At 43.3% G+C, this 25,640-nt stretch overlaps 1 protein-coding gene across 3 annotated transcripts; it reads left to right on the top strand.

The window, feature by feature from the left end:
- Positions 1–112: 112 nt before the first annotated feature.
- nipbla (NIPBL cohesin loading factor a) lies at positions 113–25,630 on the top strand. 3 transcript variants are annotated; one of them, XM_031856324.1, is made up of 49 exons: positions 113–488; positions 2,106–2,177; positions 3,817–3,966; positions 4,237–4,402; positions 5,114–5,214; positions 5,312–5,423; positions 5,691–5,851; positions 7,050–7,183; positions 7,664–7,754; positions 8,029–8,250; positions 8,438–8,680; positions 8,791–9,536; positions 10,927–11,140; positions 11,279–11,455; positions 11,676–11,852; positions 12,024–12,185; positions 12,274–12,383; positions 12,475–12,561; positions 12,795–13,026; positions 13,384–13,535; positions 13,651–13,731; positions 13,867–13,967; positions 14,199–14,328; positions 14,461–14,543; positions 14,958–15,090; positions 15,343–15,486; positions 15,603–15,689; positions 16,025–16,245; positions 16,364–16,466; positions 16,658–16,756; positions 16,956–17,102; positions 18,163–18,297; positions 18,489–18,587; positions 18,833–18,886; positions 18,974–19,082; positions 19,242–19,372; positions 19,616–19,756; positions 19,888–19,981; positions 20,136–20,290; positions 20,518–20,608; positions 20,830–21,003; positions 21,107–21,297; positions 21,568–21,675; positions 22,150–22,350; positions 22,682–22,828; positions 22,957–23,312; positions 23,441–23,615; positions 24,108–24,305; positions 24,410–25,630. In XM_031856324.1, exons 3-49 carry the CDS (start codon positions 3,903–3,905, stop codon positions 24,755–24,757), a joined length of 7,587 nt encoding a protein of 2,528 aa, XP_031712184.1. In that variant the 5' UTR covers positions 113–488; positions 2,106–2,177; positions 3,817–3,902; the 3' UTR covers positions 24,758–25,630. The 3 variants fall into 3 exon arrangements, with proteins under 3 accessions (XP_031712184.1, XP_031712185.1, XP_031712186.1); XM_031856325.1 differs by having other exon boundaries at positions 3,820–3,966; XM_031856326.1 differs by having other exon boundaries at positions 8,791–8,966; positions 24,410–25,626.
- The last annotated feature ends 10 nt before the right edge of the window (positions 25,631–25,640 follow it).

Consider the following 25,640-nt stretch of genomic DNA (forward strand, 5'->3'; position numbering starts at 1 on the left):
AGGTAAGGTTGTCTTGCAGCGCCATCTAGCGGCTCAAACACGAAATGTCGCATGGCATTTTGTTTGGCGCCGATGGAGGGAGTCACTCCTGAGATCTTTGGTCAGTCAGACGGCAGAACTTCCGGTCGGCATTTTGTTCTACGAGAGGAGAACCTCTTGATGATCGCAACAATCGTCATATTTCTCATTTACTGTCGAAATTGGCTGCACTCATTGTTTATGTCGGCGCAGACCGACTGAAACGCCGACGAACGAATGTTTCCCCATGAATGTACGTTGAAACATTCACTCCTGAGTGACGGAAAAAGAACGAATCAGTCCGACCCGGATTATTGTTGATAGCTAGCAAGCTAGCTAACCAGCTAGCTGGCAAGCCAATCGAGTTCCTTCTGGAGGAGCAGAGAGAGAAGAAAGGGGGAGCTAGAGATACGGACACGGACAGAAACCAAGCTAAAACATTCCCCTCCCTTTGAACGCAAGATCCGAAGGTAAATATAATCACCCGTCTATCTTGATGCAACAAAGTTTTTTAAAATTGCGATTATTAACAATAACATAAATAAATGCTCTGCTGCACGACCACCTACGGCGTCGTTAATCGTTGACCTGGAGGTAACGGAAGCTAGCGAACTAGCCAGCCGAGCTAGCTAGGTGTGTTTTTGCTCCGCCGAGGCGCACGGCCTCGACTGGATGTCATTTGTCGAGCCCGGGGATTGGGCCGTTGCCACGGAATTAGACTCCGTACCGTTGCTTTTACGTACGTCTACTCACACTAACTCTTCGCATTATCCCGAGCTCAGGGGGAATTGACTCGCACGCATCTCCTCCTACAAGCGCTTCCTTGTATTAATTTAATAGCAGTCGCTTTATTTGAACGAGGAACAGCGTTAGAAGCTAACCCACAACAGTTAGAGCTAGTTAGCATAACTAGCAAGCCATTAAAATACGACTATTGTTGTTAGCGAATGTTAGGCAGGTAGCATTAATTATCTTGGCTGCTATCGTAACATGTAACACTAGTTAGCTCGAAAGACCCAGACAGGAAACTTATTGGCAGTGTAATGTTGAGTTTACGCTGGTAGGTTTGTGCGCAAGTGACGTTAGCGGGCTGCAGCTGACATTTCAGCTAACTAAGATAAACAATTTAATGATTGCTAACGTCAACTATACGTTAGCTAATGTTTGGGTTGTCATTATTTTGTGTTGTTTGGCTGTTAGCGTTGTGCGTTGGTCTGATGGAGCGTTTGACAGGGCTTCTGTTGGGTTTGATTACTCTCCTGTTTTGAAATGTTATGAGTGACTTAAGTTATAGACTGAGCACACGCAACGTTGCCTCAGCTATAGTTAACGTTACTCAACGCTAACAGTTATCGGAGTTTGGTTGACATGTGGATGTTGGTGGAATATTACACACTTTGGCTTCTCGGCTACAACAGAAACAGTTTGATTGCTTTCTGCAGTTTGCAGAATGCGCTCGGTGGCTGTCGGCTGCTGGAGGATACAGCCCCCCCACTACTGCCGCCACCATCACAGTGCATCTGTTCCCTTTGTGCTGCCTCCTGCCTGTCAGTCTCACAGCTGTCAGGCAAGCCCCTGCGTACCGAGGAAGAGCACATCGACTGAGCATGCTATCGTTACAGCTAGCCAAAGCAATGTTTACAAAATCCATCTGTTGATCCTCCAACAGTTATGTCATGCAGAAGCTGTTGCACGTATTTACTACACTATGACCTCAACGATCGGCTTGGACTGAAGTCTGGTTTCAACATTGTGTTTACAGATTTGCATGGAATCTCTATTCAGCAGAAGTTGTCAACTGTTGCTTTTCCTTAGTTGTCATGAAAAATAATTTCTCATCAGTTCTCAACAGTGTTGCATTCTAGGTTTGAAGATTGTGTAGCAGTAATAACATGGTTGTTGCAAATATGGAATGCTTGTGTGACAGTCAGTGTTGTGATGCTGTATCTGGCATTATTTTGCTGGTTTCAGTTAGTTTATTAGTTTAACTGCCGTTGACGCAACTCTATCTACAATTTTCCCCATAGCAGAATAAAATGCATTTTATGTCACAAAGTCTGATGCAGGTCCACGTTGTCTTTCAACAGAGTGAAGGAGTGGGACTTTTTATCTGAAATGTCAGTGAGTCCACCCGAGACTGCACAGAATTCTTCAAAAAGGTATTTTTACAATAGTTTGAGCCATTTATCATTTTTATTGACTTGTCATTATCAACAACAGTAATGCCTGCTTACTCTTAATTGATAAAACAACTGAGAATCTCGTGCTATCGATGCCTTTCATTTTGACGTCTAACACATTCATCATAATTGTGTCATGGGAAGTATACACAGAAAATGAGAGAGTTTCGTCCTGGCCTTCTACCGAGTTATTGTAGCAACCAGGCTTATCCATGAAGCCTGGGCTGATATTTGGAAAATTCCCGGTGGCTTTTCCTTCAGCTTTTCTTTGACCTCCTTTGACTACTCTTACTTGATGACAGGTCAAGGACACCTAGCAAGAAAACACAAATAAAGTACAACATAGGGTTCTAATTTATGCACATCCCTCATTATAAACAGAGGGTGAAGTGCCCTGTGGTTTGACATTAGTGACTGGTATGGTAGTAACACAAAGATTGACATCAGTTGACTACTAATACAGTTCGACAGTCCTGTTGATATTAAGTGCTGTAAATAGAGGAGTGTTGGTTTATACCCACACTTAGTATAGTATCTACTGTATTACCAGGGCCAATCAGAATGTCATGGCTTATCCACTGGAGTACATTATCACTGGGGCTGTATATTATTCAAAAAATTACTATACTGGTGACAGTATGATGCATGACTATGATCATGCTTTTTCCCCCCACAAAGCTCCTTTCTTATGTTAATATTGTGCAGTTGTGTTTACAACTTATTTTCCGTGCAGAGAATGCATTGGTTTCCCCTTGATGTTTGTATATTGCATATTTTCTATTACGGGGAAGCTATGTAAAGTAATCTGACATGACAATTAAATGACTCATAATAAGCATCAGTCAGTAAACTGAGGCTGAACTGTGACTTACTTTACAGATTGGAACCAAAATAGCAAGCATTTTAATATCTTATTCATCGGTTCATTGGACTGGGATAGTACATCGTTGATTTGTCGCTGCTGATTGCGTATGCCAGAATAATAACATAACGTGATGGAGCAGCAGGATGGTCTACTAGTCAGTGACCTCTAAGACCTATTCAATCCTTCGTTTTGATCTGTTGAATATACTTGAGTAAGACACCTAACCTGCACTCATGGTAGTGCCATGACATTTCTAATCCTGTGTCCCTGCTATTACCCAAGCAGAGAGCACTAAAGACCCCCCCCCCCTTTATGGATTAGTAACCTATATAAATAATACTATAGGATATATGAATGAAAAGGGTGGGATCCATGACAGTTTATTTTGATTGACAAGATCTAATGAGACACATTTATTTGTGGCTCACAGATGATGCAGCCGGTACCAGTTCTCCCTCACACAATATAATCTCAGCATCAGGGCAGACATAGCAGTATTTGTGCAGCACATAATAGTTCAATCACTGCATTTGATTCCATGTTTTTTGATGTCTGAATCCTATGAATTGACTTTTTTATTGTTTTCACTTGTTTTTCACTTTTTATCCCTTCTTTTTTCTGTCTCTACTCATTTCGTAAATCCTTTTCTCCTCCTGTTACTCTTGCCCTCTTTCTCCTTCTTTCTCCTGCCTCCATTCATGCTGTTTTTGTTGTTGTCTTTCTCTCTCCCTGACTAACCTTCCTCTCTCCTAGGAGTCAGGAGATGTGAGGACGGGTGTCGTTCATCGACCCCCTGATCTACCTGTGTATCAACACACTCCCCCACCCTCACCTTCAGCATGAATGGGGATATGCCTCATGTTCCCATCACCACTCTCGCTGGGATCGCTAGCCTCACAGACTGTGAGTGACATACAGCCGTTCTCCAAACTCACTAGCACAGATTCTGCCGTGTGTCCTCTTCCAGTGTAAATTGCCAATGAGAAATATTAACAGATGTAAATTTGCAATTGTGATATTATATTCTGTCTCTTGCCATGGTTTGTTTTCCTTCTCTCTACTTTTCTACAACCACGTGTCCTCTATGGCTGATGTTTGTTTCTCACCCTTGTCTCTTTATTTCTCTACCTCCCCATCTCTATACTTTCCGTCATCTATCTCATCTTGTTTCAGTGTTGAACCAGCTGCCCCTCCCGTCCCCTCTCCCGGCCACCACCACTAAGAGCCTCCTATACAATGGGAGGATCGCAGAGGAAGTTACCTGCCTACTGGGCTGTCGGGATGAGAATCTGGCCTCCCAGCTGGCACATGGCCTCAACCAGGTCTCCACAGAGTACATGTGAGTTTATACGTTAAAGTGTGTGTATATGGCAGCGTTGTGTCCTATACAGAGAGCCTAGGATGTCTCATAACTTGACTTTACAAATGATCAGTAAGAACGGGTAGCGACAGAAGAGATGCCACTGTTGACTTTAGAAATTAAGTGATTTAGCTGCAGACAAATATGACATTTTTAATGTTTAAAAGTCAAGAACTTTGTATTAAAGTTATAGTTTTAAAAAAGTTTCTTAATTTATCTTGAAAGGTGCCGCTTTGGTTCCATGGCACAAATTTAGACAAAATCCAATTTAGTGCTGATTACTGAGGCCGCATTTTTATTATGTTATTTGTCATCTTATATTGAGGTATTGATGTTTATTCATATGAAACCTCTGAAGTATACCCGACAAACCAAATCAATTTAAGTCATTCCGAAGATTCTGTAAATCCAATTTAGTCATGAAGGCGCTCTACTCATTGATTTTCAACATTGTCCACACATTCCTAAAACAACCAAGGAATACATACAGCTTTCAATATACCAACCCTACATTGTAGGCTACATGGTCATGTATATGTTAAATACAATTAATATTTGCATTCATACATGTTTAGAGTTTTAAACATTCTTCACTTTTGTCCATTTCTACATATTGCTATGAGTGATGCTGCCCACTTGTCTTACTCTCACCCTTTAATAATTGGACTGAACTTATTTGTGTGTTTTCAGAGAGCTGAAGGACAACCTGGGTAGCGATGAGCCAGAGGGAGATGCACCATTGCTGCTGCAGACCATGCTGGCCAGGAACCCTGGCATCTTCAGGGAGAAAAGTATGGAGATAACTACCTGTTGCACATTATGGCAGGAAAGCATACAATCATAAAGATATCTATGACCTAATATACTGTTTTTATCATCTCTGAACAGATGTTATGCAGCAGCCAATGGTACCAACGTACAAGATCACTCAAAATTCCTTGCATAGCCCGGCCCAGCCTGCAAACTTCCAGCCGGCTGCAATGTCTCCAAATCCACCGAGGTGAGTCAGGCTGCAGCATTTAACCGACCCTTATGTACCATTACTAGAAACTGTGACCGTGTAAGTGTTGTGAGCACATTTTCTCCTCTTTTTCATTGGTACATCCCAGTTGCATCACAACATTTTGTGTTATTTAGTGTCATTGATTAATTGATAGATAATACAATTATATTATAATGTTAGTTATTTTACTGTTGTTGGCATGGAACTTCCTTCTACGTGCGTGCTCACTTTCTTTCTCCCCGTGCTCTCCTCCACGTCGTCCAGTCGGTTTGTGGCTCCTCAGACTGGTTCCAGTAGTCGGTACATGGGCCAGAACAGTCCAGTACCGAGCCCCTACACCCCCCAGAGCCCCGCCCCCGGTTACATACAGCAGTACCCCCATCAACAACCACCCAGCTATAACCAACACCAACAGATACAACAAGGTGACAGTATGTGTGTGTGTGTGTTGCATGTTGATGTGCATGCATCAAGGGGCTTTTGTTGAAAAGCAGATTTAAATCGGTCAGAAAGCCAAATTACAAAACTGAATCCTTGACGTTTGTCTTTGCAATGTTTTGTTGGTTGCCTGTGATTAGCAGCTGAGGATGTTGTGGACAAAATTGCGTTCGTTCCCTGTTAAGCTGCTGTAAGTGTGAACTGAACGCTTCATTCAGTTGCTTCACAGGTGGTGCCTCGTTGCTTTGTTTTTTTTTGATTTCCAACTGTATTTTGTCTCGAATGATTCAGATGTTTAACCGGGGATTTCCCAAATATTTTTATGATGAAAGAAACCTCTATTTTATCTTTTTCTCTGAATTAAGATATATGACAGAGCAGTGCTCCATACATTGAAACGTCAGAATTTAATAAAACATAGAAAAATATAATTGTATAGTTGATATTGAATAATTAGATTTAAAAAGTCGGTGGGGCAATTTCATGACTTTAGCCCATGTTTGCAGTACAGCTGATACTGTTGGTCAATTTTGGCTGATCACCATATCATCGTTGTTGTATATGTTGACAGATGTGCTAAAAAATAGCTGTGATGCAAATGACAGCAAATGTTTGAAACATTTATTTATGTACGATCATTTTCTCTCCAGTATATTTTTTAAGTTTTATTTACCGTTACTGTCGTCTATAAAAATTAAAGATCATATGTTGTGGGTTTACGTAATGGTCCGGGTTCTGGCTAGAAAATTCCTGCCCTCCAAACATTACAAGTGTAATTGGTTGAAATGTCTGCTCTGGTGATTTAATACGTTCACTGGTAAAATATTTGACCAATAACTGGAGGTACAGGTTTGTTTCAACAATGTAGAGATTAACAGGCGTCTGCTTCTCAAACAAGTTTGCTTCTAAGAGCCAAACTAGTTTTGCATTTTACACACAGCAATTTTCACGATGTATACAACCTGTAAATTCAGTTACATCCGGGGGTGACATTTTAGGGATTCACGTACTACTTTTTGGGTCTCATAAAACCTCTCTGACTCCTGGATGAACTGAAGCCACATGTATGCAGTTAAACCTATTTGATGTATTTTACCAACACATTTTTTTTCTGTCATGATCAGAGTGTTATAATTGCCTCACTCATGGATCACTAACAAAAGGACCCTTTTATTTAATTTGCAGTGTCTGTGGCCAGTCCCATGGTTCCAGGCGGCATACGAAATATCCACGAGGGCAAAGTATCGGGGCAGATGGCCAACGCTGCCAACCACCACTCGGAGGACTACATGAACATTGTACACCGACTGAGCACTGAGGTACAACTGACAAAGTCCAAAATGAGTACATTATCAGTTCACTACATGAACAAACATCAAAGTTTGCTGTTGAATCAGGCTATTTGTAGACATTTTCTTTGAGGTTTGGAACATTTGTAATGTGAAACAAAAAATGTTCTGCAATCATCAGACAGACAAAGAATTAAAAATGTTAAGGAGCGGTTATGCTAACCGACCAGGCACAATGGTTTCTGAATATTCTTTCCCCATTATTATTGGTATTATTATTATTGTATATATTAAATAAAATCAACATTATGGTTTTGAATTGCCGGACAGAATCAAGGCCATGTTGAAATGATTGATTGATTATGGAATCCTTCATGAGAACGGCTTCATTTGCGACAATTTGACAAAAGTTGGACTTGCCGTCAACAGTTTTAAGATATTTTTGGTTGAAAGTCCAGTGTAAAGCTGATACCTGGTAGATTACATCTGTCTTCTCTGTGTGTGGTCTAGGAAGGAGACTCCGCCATGAGGAATCCTTCGTTCTCTCTGAGGTCTCCACAGTCCGGCTGCTCCCCAGCAGGGAGTGAAGGAACACCCAAACGTAAGGACACAGGAAGAGGGAAGGAGACGCGACAGTGCCTCCCGCTTTTTATTTAGGAAACGGCCTCCCCCTGGCTCTCTAAAACTCATGATTACAATTTCACAGCAACAGAATGGTTTGAGGTCATTTCAGTCTTGGAGGACACCTTCGTTTTTTGGCGTTGTACATCATCAGCGTCTGTTGTCACGACAGTGCTGTGTCTGATTTTGTGCACTTTGTTTATACTTGCCTTTGGAGGGTAACTTTAGCTCTCTTTGGTGTTGCTTCTTTACAGCAGGATCTCGCCCCCCGCTGATTCTGCAGTCACCACCTCCCTATGCGCCCTCACCGAGGGAGGGAGGACCTGTCCAGAACCAACAGCTCCAGCAGAGGAAGAAGGGCCCCGCAGTGAAAGAGGAGAAAGATTTGTACGACATTGTGAGCTCTCCAAACAAGGACTCTACTAAACTCACCCTCAAGTTGTCCAGGGTCAAGTCAAATGAGTCCGACACCCCAGGTAAGGAAGGAAGGCACCATCTGAGCTGGATCCCCATGTTTTGGTTATGTGGTTTCCTACATCTCCATTTTCAAGCTTTCACAGCATTTTAATAACGTATGTATGCTGCACTCACGTCTTGGAGTGGAGTCCATTTAAAACCCTTTTTAAATGCAACCATGTAAAAGTGTTTTTGTTAATATCTCAGGTGATGGTCTGCCGGGAATGGACGAGAACTCTGACAACATGGAGACAGAACTGGGCTTTCAGCAGGTGCCTGTTCTCCAGCAGAATCTAGCTCGGATGCAGCAGCAGCAAGCTTGTGGTGCCGGTGGTCTGCAGCCTCCCAGTTCCCCGTACGACGAGGCAGAGCTGGATGCCCTCGCTGAAATTGAAAGGATAGAACGAGAGGCGGCGAGCGAGAAGTGCTCCAAGGAGGTTCAAGATAAAGGTGTGTAGAATATCAGAAACATGACTATATGGATAAAAGCTGAATAAATACAGTAGTTGTGAAGAACTTCAGAGGTTTTACAAGTTTGTTTGATCTTCATCTCTTTACAGACAAGCCACTGAAGAAGCGAAAACAGGACTCCTTTCCCCTGGAGCCCGGCGCAGGGGGACCCGGTGGCCCCACAGGTGCCCCAGGCAGTGGATCAACAGGAGGGGGCAATGCTGGCAAACTGACCCCGCAAGAGGCCACCGCAGCTGGGAACGGTGCCAGTCGCCCTCCCCTCATGGTGAGCATCGACCTCCAGCAGGCAGGCCGAGCTGATGGCCAGCTCGACCCCTGTCTGGCTGCCCCTATTCCAGCCCTTGAGGCCCAACGCTGGCCTGAAGAACCAGCTAGTGGGCCGGCTGCAGTGGAGGGTTCTGACACGGCTTTGCGGTTGAAACCAGACGGGCGGCCGGAAGTCATCAAGAACAGGGTCGATAAGCATGACGGCAGGAGAGATGGTCGGGAGTCGTCGAAGCACCGACACGATGACAAGTCCTCCGACAGACGGGGAGACATGCCAAAGTCATCAAACCGGGGGGAACACGGACGAGACAGGGACCGAGAATCTGACAGAGATAGGAGGCATCGGAGCGAGACGGGCGGTCGAGACCGACGCTCGCCTGACTCGCGCTGTCGAAGTGACAGAGATAGGTACCGGGCTTCTTCCACCGGGGAGCCTGGTCGGAGCGGCAATAGGCACGATGGTTCCAAACCGGCGTCGTCTGCCTCTGGTGCTAAACTTCCAGATTCTTTCCCTGCTCAGCTCCTTGGAGGGCATAGTGGCGCACTGAAGAACTTCCAGATCCCTAAGGTGATCTGGGCTGACCCAAACCAAATGTCTACCCCACCTACCAGTCATTCAGCTTTCACTGCCTGCAATCTCAAAAAACAAATCACACCACTGTTCACTCTCGTTTGCGTGTTTGTTTTCCCATTTGTCAGCCTTTTGTTTATTCCTGGGATAAAACGGTGTAAATGCATTAACCCACACCGAACCATCTACCTAAAGTAGAAGAGTTGATTCATTTGTTAGTCCGGTGTGTAAACAAAAGCAAAGTACCTCTTAAGAAATGCTCCAATACTGTTTCTCAGAGGTTTCATGTTGGTCGATGTCGACTTAAAACATCCACTGTCCGTATCATGCAGCCATACAAATCTGGACTGAAAAAAAGCTAATTTTCTCTTTCCAATTCAGCTTCTATTTGTTTCATCCTTCCTTACATCTACTGTCAATGCAGTGCTGAGAGATGCAACCCCCAGCCACATGCTCACGTTTAAATATGGTCGTTTAAACGCAGACACAGTGTTGCATGCAACAGCTTCGTTTGTGCGACTAGAAAGGATCGGTTGAATCCAGTAAACAAACGACATGGATGAAATGGTTAAGAGCCGTGCTGGCAGGAAACCAGCTCTGCAGCTGCTGAAGGATACAAGCGTAGTTAAAACTGATCTGTTACGAGGCCGCTGGCATGTGTCAGGAAGATGGAATGGGATCACAGTCTCGATCTTTATCGTCTCAGTAGAGCTAAGCAATGCTTTGATTTTATTGTTAACTTAGGATGCATGTCGGTCACTGGTAGCGTTTGCAATGTGAAGCAGTGTTTCTAATTGGCTAATGAGTTATGGCTTCCCTGTAGTGGAACTGGTTGGATTGAATCATAGTCTGAGAAATGTATCCAAGAACAGTGTGCTTATTTTAAATGGAAATTAATACTTGAGGAATTGAATCAACAGAATGTCTCTTCATTTCTTAAATAAAATCGCGTTGGCTAATGCTCGCCTGGTAGAAATGATTGGATATTGTATTGGTCAGATTCACAATGTGAAAAATGTTGACGAGTGGAAACATTCACAAACAAAATGTCCTGTTTTGGCCCGTCACCCTGAGTGGCTGGGGGAAGTTGCTGCCTTGGCACTGCATTGATGACGATGTATTGATTGACCATCACTCGTACAGTTTAAGACAACAACATTGGGAAACGGTGGATCGTTCCTTGCTGTCAAAGCTATACTGGAAGTGAACATCAACATCACTTCTCTCATGTCAATCACTTTGATCTATTATTTACTTTTTTTTCTTTAAACAATGCTCATGCTTTTCTGTCAAAATCTTTTACGTGTGAATTTTGAACCTCAAACGTTACAATACAGAGGGCTTTTCTGACTCCTTTCTGTTTTTGTTGTTTTGTTTTTTCCTTCAGATCAAACGTGATAAGGATGTCGGTGGGTCGAATGAAAGTCAAATGTGGGGACAGCCCAAGGTTAAACTGGAGAGGCTTGGTTTGGTGCAGGACTTTGAGAAGAGGCCCAAGCCTGTAGTGGTCCTGAAGAAGCTCTCTGTTGACCAGATCCAGAGAATCATCCGACACAGCAAGTCTGGAAAGAACCGGATCTCTTCAGGGAGGCCCAGCAAAAGTAAGAAAAGAAGTTGTTCAACTGCAAGCAGTTTTGCTCTCTATTTCCATTTTTATTTTACCATTCACTTAAATGAGAAAACAGAATTCCTTTTTTTTTGTGTTAATAACTTGAGAATGTGATGTTTTCAATTTTCAGGTGGTATGGACCCGTCAGTTCTGAAGGAGCTTCCACCAGAGCTGCTGGCAGAAATCGAGTCGACCATGCCGCTCTGCGAAAGGGTGAAGGTGAACAAGAGGAAACGAAGCACCGTAAACGAGAAGCCCAAATATGCTGAGGTCAGCTCGGATGAAGACTATGACGCGAATGGAGAGTGTGAGTAAAATGATTCCCTTCTCGTCGGTTCTCGCTGCTCGTCTTTTGTCAAGGTTTGGTTGTTTGCTTTGGTAAAAAAATCTTAAATGATCCGAAAATTTCTACATAGAATTTATATTTTAATACCAATACATTGTAACGTGTTAGTGTACTTTGGTATACCTTTTTTTTTTTTTTTTTAGATTTTAGGACCTGATTTCTTTATGCCTAATCTCTACAGCTGCAAAGAAGCGCCAGCGCAGAGACAAAGACAGGTCCTGGGACGTGGAAGAAAGAGATCGCCGGGGTTCCGGGGAACATCGGAAAAGTGGGAACCGGGATGGCAGACGGGGCTCAGGGAGCCGCTACCGAGACTCCTCCGATGAACATTCACCACCGCCACCCACCATGACTGAAGGTCTGTATTCAAGTCATCTGTCACCCCATATCCAATTATGGTCTTTTAACTTTAGTGTGTGACATTGATTTATAATAATGAACTTGTGTGTGTGTGTGGGTGGTATCTGGTACACACAATAAAAACAAAACAAGAAGCAAAAACAAATAAGATGAAATTTCTCTCGCTCAGTTGCCAGAAAAATGAAGGAGAAGCAGAAGCAGAAGAAACGGAAAGCATATGAACCCAAGCTCACCCACGAAGAGCTGATGGACTCGTCCACATTCAAGAGGTTCTTAAACAGCATTGACAACATACTGGAGAATCTGGAGGATGTGGATTTCACCGCCATGGGTAAGTATAAGGGCCGACTGTCTTTTTGAAAATCCAAAAGCAGAAACCTCACAGTCCTTAATTGTGCTTTTGTTTTTGTGTTTTTCAGCAGCAGCAGATGATGATGAGATACCTCAAGAGTTTATGCTCGGTAAACACCAGTTAAACGAGCTGGGCAGCGAGTCCGCCAAGATAAAGGCCATGGGCATCTCCAGCAGGGTACTGTACATAGTGTGTTACTACAAAGACTGTTGTTGATGTGTGGTGCTGTTTCAGGTGGAGGTCTAAGTGACTGTCTCTGTTGTTGTAGATCCCGTCAGACAAGCTGGTGAAGCTGCTGAACATACTGGAGAAGAATATCCAGGATGGGTCCAAGCTCTCCACCCTGATGAGCCATGTGAGATCCCTTCCTGCCTCTCTCTGTGTTGAATATACTTTGTCGTGGTATTTAACGAACGTATGATATTCTGTACTGAAGAAATCCGTACAGTACGTTGATAAATACCCACCGCCTGCAAAAATGGGAAATTAATTGTTAAATTGCTGCTGAAAGCTTTATTTGCTTGAATAAATCAAAACCTTCTGAAAAAGGTTTCTGTAAAACGCATTCACATTCCTTTCTAACCTCAGGACCACGATGCTGAAGATGAGGAGAAGCTTTGGAGAGACCTCATAATGGAGAGAGTCACAAAGTCAGCAGACGCCTGTCTGACAGCGCTTCACATCATGACCTCAGTGCACATGCCGAAGGCTGTCTACATCGAAGACGTCATCGAGAGGGTGCTGCAGTACACCAAGTTCCATCTTCAGAACTCACTGTATCCACAATACGACCCAGTCTACAGGGTGGACCCTCATGGAGGTGAGGAACAAGGAAAAAGGGCTTTGTTTCATTCAAACTTTATGTTTGCCAGGGCATTTGGGGTCTGAGTGAAACAAAATTGAGGAGTTTTGGAATATGTTAGAACCTTCCATCAGTTTTGTACGTAAAACTATCCAAGAACTCCTCCTAACCTCCTCCTGCATGGCAGTTTATACCTGAAGCACAAAACTTATGACCTGTAGCAGAAATGACTGCTGTCCTAAACTCTAGCATCTCATCTCAAGCAGCCAGAGCGACCTAAACGACTCCCTGAATTACATTTAAGACATGTATGTAATCTTTCACCATCAAAAACACGCTGAAAATGATTAACAAGGGCTTCTCTCGTCCGTCTAGGTGGCCTGTTAAGCTCCAGGGCAAAGCGTGCAAAGTGCTCCACACACAAGCAACGTGTGATCGTCATGTTGTACAACAAAGTGTGCGACATCGTCAGCAACATCTCGGAGCTCCTGGAGATCCAGCTTCTCACAGACACCACCATCCTCCAGGTAAACACTGAAAGCACTTGAAAGAACAATGTTAGACTGCAGTCATCTGTTCTATCAAGTCAAAAAATGTAATCGCAAACCAGATGATGACTCGTGCCATTCTCTTTTTTTCCAGGTTTCTTCGATGGGAATCACTCCGTTCTTTGTGGAGAATGTCAGTGAGCTGCAGCTGTGTGCCATTAAACTAGTTACAGCAGTGAGTCAACGTTTGTTTTTTACAGTTTAAAAACCTCCCGACTTTGGTGTACATCCCTGAAAATGCATGTTTTTACTGTTTACTACCAAACTCTGAAGGTAGAGACTAACCACCTTTATTACTTTCTGTCTCCAGGTGTTCTCACGTTATGAGAAGCATCGACAGTTGATCTTGGAGGAGATTTTTACCTCTCTGGCCAGACTGCCCACCAGCAAGCGCTCCCTCAGGAATTTCAGGTAATTTGTTTTATATGAATTTACATTGATTTATGCCCACAAGGTGTTGCAGGGATAAGGCATCGAATAAGAAACCTTAATAATGTAGAAAAGTAATCAAGTAATCGTTAAGGCAGAGGTGAAGATTTCCCATTGTAAAAGTCTGTTTCCTACATCACCAACTCCATTATTTTCCTGGATAATACCCATAATAGTAAGTTACCATGCGTCTTTTGCCTCGTGTGTCCTCAGGCTGAACAGCTCAGACCAGGACGGAGAGCCGTTGTACATCCAAATGGTGACGGCTCTGGTGCTGCAGCTGATCCAGTGTGTGGTCCACCTCCCCAACGACAGAGACATGTTCGACGAGTACGAGAGCAAGGTAGGACAGCGAGCAGACACGCACGACTAACCGCACAAGGAAGCAGATGTACAATTTATACAAATACAGACACGCGATCATATCATTTGCTCACAAGTCCCTTTTGTGTCTTTTTTTTAATTTATTTTGTAGGTGGATCAAGATGTGTTGATAACCAACTCGTATGAGACAGCAATGAGAACAGCACAAAACTTCCTCTCAGTCTTCCTCAAAAAGTAATTACCGCTCCTGTCTGTACTGCCTTCAAAAAGGCTTCGCACTTATAATTGCAAAGTTGCATTACTGTACCAAAGCTGTCATCATTAGTATTTATTAAGATGGGCTGAAGAACCGCTACCTTTTATCTTTTGGAGCATTACTGGAGTTTGTTATGCCCTGCACAAGATGCAAACAATTCAGGGGCCTACTTGCTCTAAGTCTGTCAAGTACTCAAACACTTCACTACGTCTGGTGGAATTAGTCTGACAGCTAGTTGGCTTTAACACATCAGTTTACTGTTTTCATTTTCTGGTTGCTTTGTTTTTTGAACCCTCGGCCCCTGATTATTTTTGCTCCCATTAATTCTTTCTCATTTTGCTTCCTGCGGCCTGTTTCCCCCCTTTTTCCTCTCGTCTTCCGCCGTCCTCAAGATGTGGCAGCAAGCAGGCAGAAGAAGATTACCGGCCCTTGTTTGAGAACTTTGTCCAGGACCTGCTCTCGACAGTAAACAAACCAGAGTGGCCGGCTGCAGAGCTGCTGCTCAGTCTGCTCGGTCGACTGCTGGTTAGTATGATGGAGCTCTTTCTTTAAACGGGAAATGCAACTATTTGTGCTTCAGTGATTTCAAGAATAGATGATCCAGATTTGATAGCGGGGGACAGATTTACCTTCCTTTGACAAAACGGAACGCGTTTAACATGAGACTCAGACTTAACAGGTTGCAACTCATTATTTTTAGGGTTTAAGTAAAAGTCAACCTTGGTGCAAAGTGTAAAACTCTTTCTTTCTTCCCCGCTGTGTCTCTGCTCCCCTCAGGTACACCAGTTCAGTAATAAGCAGACCGAGATGGCTCTGAGAGTAGCGTCTCTGGACTACCTGGGCACCGTGGCTGCCCGTCTGAGGAAGGACGCCGTCACCAGCAGGATGGACCAGAAATCAATTGATCGAATCCTGCGAGAGGTAAAAGAACGGCTCCACATTCGATGACCTCGCTGTCTCTTGGACCGTAGTTGATGTTTAATAGTGACGAAAAACAAGCAGAAAATGTATGACGTGATCTCTCTCTGATTCTATAGTCTCAAGGAACTGATGAGACCCAGCAGCTGCAGAAGGCTCTCCTGGACTACTTGGAGGAGAATGCTGAGACGGATGCCTCACTGGTGGTGGGTTTACATTAGACTGGCTGAGGAAGTGGTGACTTTAAACACTGTAGGAGCTTTAGATTCATGACGGTTGAGAGTCACGTTGACTTTTACTTTATTACATTAACTGGGCTATTTGGCCACAGAAAAAAAACCACCTTATGTAACCACAACACTGATAAACGAATCATTTTAATTGTTAGCCATGAATTCATCTGCTCAGATTTATTGTTTAGAAATAAATCTCTACATTAAAGGCTCACATAACAACACTTGTTTCACTGATTAATTACTCTAAATAACTAATGTTTTCTGAATCCTCTAACTCTGACGCTGAGACCTTCGTTGTCTTCTAGTTTGCCAGAAAGTTCTACGTCGCCCAGTGGTTTCGGGACGCCACCACAGAAGCTGAGAAGTCCATGAGGAACCAGAACTCAAAGGATGAGGACTCATCGGACGGACCGCAACATGCCAAGGAGATGGAGACCACCGGGGAAATTATGCAGCGTGCTGAGAAGCGCAAGAAGTTCCTGCGCAACATCATCAGGGCGACACCGTCTCATTTCGCCACACTGAAGTAAAGATTTATGAATATCTCAGTAAAGCTCTCCGTATCAGTTACAGTCTCTCTGTCAGTTGACTGTGTGATGACTTTATGATCCTCTAACGTTCGTCGTCTTTGCCCTTCTCCCCAGAATGAACTCTGACACTGTGGATTATGAGGACTCATGTCTGATTGTGCGTTATTTGGCCTCCATGAGGCCGTTCGCCCAGAGCTTTGATATTTATTTAACACAGGTAAGATTTGAGTATCTGGTTTTTTTTTTTTTTTTATGAATCACAGCAGCTACGTAAAATAATCTAAGTCGTTCACACAGAATAATAAAGCTGTTATTAGGGTTCACTGGTTTGTCTGTTCTGTCGACTGTTGAACTGAAAAAGATCAGTTTGTGTAATCAGGCTGGTGCATTTGTTTATTTATTTTATAGATCTTGCGAGTCCTTGGGGAAAGTGCCATCGCTGTAAGAACTAAAGCCATGAAATGTCTGTCTGAGGTTGTGGCTGTGGACCCCAGCATACTGGCCAGGGTATGTTAGCATCTGTGTTCACAGAGGACCGCTTTTCTCATTTCACATACTCTACACGATGTCTGATCTTAATCTCTGTTCGAGTCACATTTTTGCTCTGTCAAGATTGTTACTTTCTTATTGTGCTGTTCTGTTGTGCAGCCAAGTTATCTTGTAGTCCTTTCGCTATATACTGACGCACTCTTCTCCACCTCTGCAGTCCGACATGCAGCGTGGTGTCCACGGTCGTTTGATGGACAACTCTACCAGTGTGAGAGAGGCGGCTGTGGAGCTGCTGGGCAAATTTGTGCTCAGCAGACCCCAACTCACCGAGCAGTACTATGACATGCTCATAGAGAGGATACTGGTAAGTTGCTCAATGTAGACTCATTGTGAGGTTTTACTATCCCTGTATGAACTCAACACATGATAGTTGTCTTTTTTTCTGCTTCAACTGATGAGCGTTGTTTACAGACGGTATGCCGTGCCATCAAAATGTTCATCTACAGGTATCGATGTGCCAGTTCAATGCTGGGTTCATTGCCTAATGCTGTTTAGGCCACACCCTCATTCTGACATGTTGATGCTGCAGTTGGAACTATGATTTATCAGAATAAAACACTAACACAGGGCATTGATAAGCTGACAGTAACGTGACGTACTGCGCTGACGTTGTCTTTGCACATCATGCTGTGCACTGGCAGTCGATTGTTATGGCACCAGCCACCCAACTTACTTTACTGTATGAAATATTGATGTATTGATTACATTATACACATTTTACGCATGTGCATTACACTGTAGTCTTAGTTGTGTGTGTGTTTTTGCGTGTATCAGGGAGAGCTTAAAGCTATTGGTGTGGGGCTCGGGCTGAAAAATGGCAGACTTTGTCGTACCGGGGCCGGGTTAGAGCTGGATGTTTGTCCCATTCAGGGTCCTTAAAAAGCGGGGCCTATTCCTCTGCTGGGTCACTGAGTTTACATGAAAGCACTTGAAGGACTGACTTTGAAGAAATGTTGCGTCAAAAGGCTCATTTAGATGTTTCAAGTTTGCTTTTGCGTCAATAAAATGAAGTAAGAAGCCAGTTTAATGGCAGCATGCATTCCAGGATCAACGCGGTCATTGTCTTTGCCGCGGTAATGTAAACTATCAATATTGAAATGAGGTACAACCCTCCAAGCTTTGTGCACCTTCTTTGTCCTCCACATCTGAAAGGTGAACACATTGAAATTGTTGTGCCTGTTGTCATGGAAATGCTCAAGAGGGTTCATGAGAAGTTCAGTCTTCATCACGGTCTTATACTGCCACCTGTTGTCCGAGAGGAGCGATCACACCCCGTGCAGATGTTTCTGTTGTGTGTAATGAAAACAAAGGCCTTGCTAATGCTTGCAGAACAAAACAATCTTTTTTTTTTTTTTGGTGCACAGGACACTGGTATCAGTGTAAGAAAACGGGTGATCAAGATCCTCAGAGACATCTGTCTGGAGCAGCCAACCTTCAGCAAGATCACTGAGATGTGTGTGAGGATGATCCGCAGGGTCAATGATGAGGAAGGTATCAAGGTATGGATCCACTGCACCTTTGTACCTCCACAATTTTACTTAACTTCCATTCTTCTATCATTAGTATTCTCTTTGTTTATCATGCCCTTTTTTTAGATAAATGTCTCTGGTGCAATAACTTCATCCCAAAACCTTTGAACGATTCGTACAAAGTACAGATGAAAACTAATGACGCGTGAACTTGTTTATAGAAACTGGTGAATGAGACATTCCAGAAGTTGTGGTTTACTCCGACTCCAAATCAAGACAAGGAGACCATGACCAGAAAGATCCTCAACATCACCGATGTGGTAAGTTTAACTGGCAGGTTGTTGTATAGAATAATAAAAAAAATGAAAAGGTCACATCTTTCATCAACTTTCACTCAGCCGTGGCCAGAGGCATCGTGTTTTTTTGGGTTAATTCTCGTGAATGAAGTGATAACATGAAGTGATGACACGGTTTTAAACTGCAACTTGACTGGCTGACGGAGGCATACAACCACGTACGTCTGGCTGCCTGATGGTGAAGTTAAATTCTCTTGTCTCTTCTTCAGGTCGCAGCGTGTCGAGACACCGGCTATGACTGGTTTGAGCAGCTTCTTTCGAATGTAAATATTAGATTTTATTTTTTGTCTGTTGGGCAATACATCAATGTTTAAAGCATTTTTAAATGACCATGGTCTCTCTCGCTTCAGCTTCTCAAGTCTGAAGAGGATGCATCGTATAAGCCGGCCAAAAAGGCCTGTGTTCAGCTCGTTGACAATCTGGTCGAGCACATACTCAAATACGAGGAGTCTCTTGCAGGTTTGTAATTGTTTCATTTGACAATAACTTAAACTTTGCCTTAATGCAACAGTTGATTCTGTCTTAAACCGCTGTCGACACTTCTCGTTGAGTTCATCAATGTTCTATAATAAGTTTGATTTTAAAGTGGAATTAATTGATGTCCTCTTTCCTCTGTAGACAACAAAGGTGTAAACTCAACACGGCTAGTGGCGTGTATCACCACCTTGTACTTATTCAGCAAGATCAGGGCCCAGCTCATGGTCAAACATGCCATGACCATGCAACCCTACCTGACCACAAAGTGTAACGTAAGTTCTCTATGCCTAATCTATTGCTTAATTATAAAAAATACTCTTATTGTGTATTTAAGGATCCTTTATATCAGTGTGGATACATTAACATAAAGCATTCACCCCTAATCCACAGATTGGATTGAGCAGTGAAAACACTGTTTTGCAATGATTGTTTTAAGGACCCCTGATCTAGTCATTGTTGCTGCCTGATCTATCAGAGCTTCCCCTGTAGTCACTGTTATGCTGTGTCCCCTGCAGACTGCCAATGACTTCATGGTCATCTGTAACGTGGCAAAGATCTTGGAGCTTGTGGTTCCTCTGATGGAGCACCCCAGTGAAACTTTCCTGGCCACCATCGAAGAAGACCTCATGAAGCTCATCATCAAATACGGCATGACGGTGCGTGCTAGTAGCTTTTTAGAAAACACTTATTGGATGCAACATTGTAGAACCGGGTTTGCTCTGTGAAAAGTGAAATGTAATCAGTGTTTTTATCGCGATGACATGACGTCTTCCTTCCTTTTCTCTAGGTGGTCCAGCACTGTGTCAGCTGTCTTGGAGCTGTTGTCAACAAAGTCACGCACAACTATAAGTTTGTCTGGGCCTGCTTCAACAGATTCTATGGTGAGATATACAGTTAGCATCTCGTATGCACCGTTTTAAAGTTGAGCTTGAAAGTGTCACTTTCAACAGAAACGTAAAAAAAACAACAAATAGGACATACCAATAATCTAGGTCTTCTTAGAAGTAACTTAAAAGGTATTCTTTCTTTGTTCAGGTGCACTTAACAAGCTGAAGGTTCAGCATCACGAGGATCCCAACATCACGACGTTGGTAGCAAACAAGCCTTTCCTGCTGCGATCGCTCTTCACTGTGGGCGCCCTGGCTCGGCACTTTGATTTTGATCTGGAGGAGTTCAAAGGCACAAACAAGGTAGGATTGCAGCAGATGTTTCATAATATTCCACCTTTTAAAAGGAAAGCTGTGGATTGCAACTGTAAGTTGAATTATTTGTTTTGGGCTTTGCTGCTAGAGAGAGTAAAGTCAAATTGGGGAATTTATCTTGGATATCAAACCAAATCCATTGCTCTACCCCCGTTTTTAAGGCATTATTTAATGTACACTAACTCACAACTATGTGTTCTGTGTGTTGTGCACAGGTTGTTATCAAGGAGAAAGTGCTTGAGCTGCTGGTATACTTCACCAAACATGAGGACGAGGAGGTCAAGACCAAAGCCATCATCGGCTTAGGCAAGAACACCGTTTCAAATATTATTAGGTTTGACAAATGTAAAGGTCGCCATATTTATTAGTGTAGTTATGTGTGTTATTAGAAAGACTGACAGCATGGGATGTGGTGTTTTCTGAGTCCAGATTTTCATGCCCCAGCAGGTGGACATGACCTGGTAGATGGAGAAGCGTTGTTTACTTGCTCTCACGTGTCTTTGCTGTTTGTTGTTCTCTCCCCTCAGGCTTCCTTGTGATCATGCATCCCAGCCAGATGTTTATGCCTGAGGTGAAAACCTTGTACAACAGCATCCTGGCTGACCGTGCCTCCTCCATCAATCTCAAAATCCAGATCCTCAAAAACCTCCAGACATACCTTCAGGAGGAAGACACGCGGATGCAGGAAGCAGACAGAGAATGTAAGTGAAGCTGTAGCTGTTGCTATACTTTAAATTGTTACTTTCTTTTTACGCTTTGCCTGTAAAAAGTTTGTCCGACTCATCCTGTTTGGTGTCCCTGCAGGGAAGAAACTGTCCAAACAGGAGGATCTGAAGGAGATGGGAGACATCTCTTCAGGGATGAGCAGCTCCATCATGCAGCTTTATCTAAAGCAGGTGTTGGAGGCGTTCTTCCACACCCAGTCCAGTGTACGGCACTTTGCTCTCAACGTCATCGCTCTCACACTCAACCAGGGTCTCATCCATCCTGTGCAGGTAAGAGCCACAAGCTGTCAAACACAATTCCACCTCTAGGAATTGATAAATAATGAAATCCCATTTTAATAACACATGTTTGACATAGAATTAGGCTCACAGATTTAGGTGATATGTTAATATAATATCAATATTAAACAATTTGTATTTACACTTTTCATGTTCTGTAGTGTAGATAGACCCTCTTTTACTTCCATTTAAATTGTTTGATGAACAGAAATATGAACACATGCATGTGAGCGTCACATCTTTCTTGTCCCGTCTGTGCAGTGTGTACCCTACCTCATTGCAATGGCAACCGACCCGGAGCCCAGCATGAGGAACAAATCTGACCAGCAGCTGCTGGAGATCGACAAGAAGTACACAGGATTCATCCATGTGAGTTGGTGTTCGATGCTCGATTAGTACCTCGATAAGGAATTCTAACTTAGCCTCTCAGCTCTCCCCTTCAGTACAAAGGGACCAACAGAGGATCACTCAATCATCCAGCAACATCTTAGCGCCGTTGGTAGAGTGTTTGTGATCTGACAGCATCTCCATGATGATGTAGAATAAAGACAAACAGTTGCGGATCACTTGTGTTATAGCTGCTTTACTGCATGAAATGGTTTGTGGTGGAACTTTATTCCTCCATTGATGGCCTTCAGACAAACCTCCGGGAACACGCATGTTAAAGGCATTTCAGCCAGATTCTGTATCCAATAGTTTTTCTTGTTTCACAGTGTAGATGGTGCTTTTGTAGTTCTGGAGGAAGTACTGTAACACGTATTTGAGTGGCAGCAGCCGTCTCTACCGTTCTCTGAGATGCTGAGTGTGTGTGTAACACTTTTCTTTCAACACGTTCTGTCACAGATGAAGGCAGTGGCCGGGATGAAGATGTCATACAACTTGCAGCAGGCCATCGAGTCGTCCCGTAGGACCATCATAAGAGGTTTCAGACACGACGAGACACCCTCGGCACAATGCTCCCACCTCTTCAGTATGATCCGGGGGAACCGGCAGCACCGGAGGGCTTTCCTCATCTCACTGCTGAACCTCTTCGATGACAGTTCTGTGAGTAAACCTGCACTCATCTTCACACAGCTCATTGTAAAGTGGTATTTCCTCATTAACAGCATGCTAAGTGAATATCAAATAATTTTTTTTAACACATTTGCTAGCAATGTGTCTTGGCGAGAAATGTAATAAAATGAGCACGTGTTAAATATGACTCTTGGGGATAGAAACAACCTACCTTTAATAAAGAGATGACAAACACTATTATGTCGAAAGATGTTAAATCCCATTATTTTACTAGTTCAAATTTAAATTGCAGTGTGAGTTTGTGTCAGGCACCGACTCTCGATCATGCTTTCCCCCTCTTTTCTTTTCTTTCTTTCTGCAGAAGATGGATGTAAACATGCTGCTGTTTGTAGCAGACAACCTGGCCTGTTTCCCATACCAGAGCCAGGAGGAGCCTCTGTTCATTATGCACCACATAGACATCACCCTGTCTGTCTCTGGCAGCAACTTGTTGCAAACCTTCAAAGAGGTAGGACAGCATGTTTAAAAGTAGCTTGCGTGTATATGTGTCTGCATCATAGAGCTGAACAAATCTTGAAATGCATTTTTATAGTTGCAAGTCTTTATATGGAGTTTTTATTTATTTCTCCTGTGTAGCTTCTGCTAAAGGAGCCGAGGCGTAAGGAGAAGAAGGTAAAGGAGTGGAAGAACACGTCGGATGGAGAGGACGAAGAGGAAAGGATGAACTGCGATTCTCCGAGGAGCGGTGGGGAAGAACACGGTGACAATGGCGATGTGGTACGGCGGCCCAAAAAGGCCAGAAAACCTGACCCGGAGAGCTCAGAGTCCGAATCTGATCTGGAGGATTTGGATCTGGAGGACGTGGAAAAAGTAATGAGGCTCGTCCCCGACAATCCCACAGGCCTCCTGGACTTTGCTAATGCTGTTCAAGGCATCCTGTTGCTGCTGGTGCTCAAGCAGCATCTGAAGAACCAATATGGATTCTCTGACGGGTAAGAGCTACATAATAAAACCAGAAATAAATATATCTACATTTTTAAAGTGTGGATTAGTTTGACCAGTTTGACCCACTTTGGGAATTCCATGACTTCTGTAACTTTTTTTATTTTGTCGTCCACAGTAAAATTCAGAAGTACTCTCCGACAGAGTCAGCCAAGGTGTACGATAAGGCCGTGAACAGGAAAAGCACCGCTCTCTTCCACCCACGACAAACCATCGACTTCATCGCCAACAACATGGCCCGCGCCGCGCTGTCGACAGATGTGAAGAAGCGGATTGTCAGACAGTACCTAGATGTAAGTAATAAAGCTGTGTCAGACTTTCATTGTCAATGTGTGATGTAGGCCGACATTACCGACAGCCAGTTAATCTGTTTCTTTTGGGTCTTCTCACCAGTTACTTACATCAGCGTTTAAATACAAAGTTAACAGTACACAGTGAAATGTGAAAAGAGCAGGGTTAGCATTCAAGGAAGTCCAGTATTCATGTTAAATGATGTTTTGACTATTATATCGTTTTCAGGTCGTAGAGGAATCTCCATTCCTTTGATTTATTTAGTATGCATTTAGTTTTATTTCATTATTTATTTATTCATGATTGACTGACTGACTTTGACACTCGCATGGTGGTGGCTCGTCTTTTTTTGAAGTGGATGCTGGCATCTTCCATAACAGTGTCCATGTACAACCTCGCTTCACTTCTTACGCTCTGTCCAAGCTTTTTCTCTGGTAGCTTGAAAAAAGTTACGCATCTCAAAGTCAGTTTCTTGTCTTTTCACTCCAAAACAGTTCAAGGTTCTGATGGAACATCTGGACCCAGATGAGGAGGATGAGGAGGGAGAAGCATCTGCCAGCGCTAACATCCGAAACAAAGCCATAAGCGCCCTACTGGGAGGCTCTGGCCCCATGTCAGGACCCAGTCCGCGCAATCAGGCAGGTCCGGAGACCGATGACGATTACAGCGACGGCGACGAAAGGACGCCAGGGGTGAGAGAAACTGAAACGCACACTATTTATAAAATACAATTTAAATATGTGCGTGAAAATAGTGCAACATTTTTTTTTTTTTTTCCCTTCTGTCGTACCTGCAGTCCTCTCGAAGGCCAAGGCGAGCAGGTGACTCCATGAACGAGACGGTGGATGCTATGGATGTGATTGCTCTTTCCTGCCCCAAATACAAGGACCGGCCGCAAATAGCTCGAGTCATCCAGAAGATCTCCAACGGATATAGCATCCACTGGATGGCCGGCTCCTACTCGGGGCCATGGGCAGAGGCCAAGAAACGCGATGGCCGCAAACTGGTGCCTTGGGTGGACACTATTAAGGAATCGGACATCATTTACAAGAAGATTGCCTTGACCAGCAACCACAAACTGAGCAACAAAATAGTACAGACTTTACGCTCACTGTATGCGGCGCGGGAAGGAGGAGCTAGCTAATGGCTCCCGTGTGGTGTTTTTTTTGGGTTTTTTTGGTCCCCCTTCTCCATTTCTACTTTATCAAAATCCTCCTCTTCCCTGCTCCTGCTCCTCCTCCTCCTCAACCTGCCACCTCCAACAACACAGCCAAACTTCACTGGATTCATACCCTGCTCCTCTCCTTCCTCATTTTTGTAAGAAAACACAAGAGGGCAAGAATATTTGACACTACATACTTTTACATGAGTTATTCTTGCAAAAATGACAGAAAACATAAGACTTATTATATTAGAGGGACTGCTCACGTTTTGTTTGTGTACAAGTGCAGAGGATAGAATCCGGAAGGCATTAAAGGAATAATTCACCCAAATTATCCCTTAAAAAGGCTATCAGAAAAGAGACCTGGAGGGAAATGTTTCGTCAACATTGTTGTGGGAGCTCCTTCGCTGTTGTGCAGCAGATTCTAGTCGCTCATTTCTACTCCCACTGTATCATAGTTTAACACAACAAAAACCTAAAATGTTTATATCTCTGAAGACAAAAAAGCTGTAAAAAAAAGAATAAAACCTTAAGTGAATGTTGGAAATTAGTCTTTTTGATGTTCTTATTAAAGTGTTTTTGGAGTTTATTATATACTAGCACCCTGATGGTTTTTTCCTTTTAGCTTTTAGATATTTGAAGGAAAAAGAAAAAATAAGAATTTTTATTTTTGTTCACTTTTATTTGTCCATGCTGTACAATGGCAGAGTTCTCTGAACATAATTTATTCTATTTCGAACTACGCATGCAGTATATGTGGCCTATTGCAGGAGGATATTTTGTAAATGTAGATTTTGTTGTATTAGGTCACCCTAGTAATACGAGGAAAGGGGATCCAGACCTTTTGGTGGAACAAATACTGCAA

Source organism: Anarrhichthys ocellatus, unplaced genomic scaffold, assembly GCF_004355925.1.
Source record: "Anarrhichthys ocellatus isolate YVR2014 unplaced genomic scaffold, GSC_Weel_1.0 scaffold17, whole genome shotgun sequence".
Lineage (NCBI taxonomy): Eukaryota > Metazoa > Chordata > Actinopteri > Perciformes > Anarhichadidae > Anarrhichthys > Anarrhichthys ocellatus.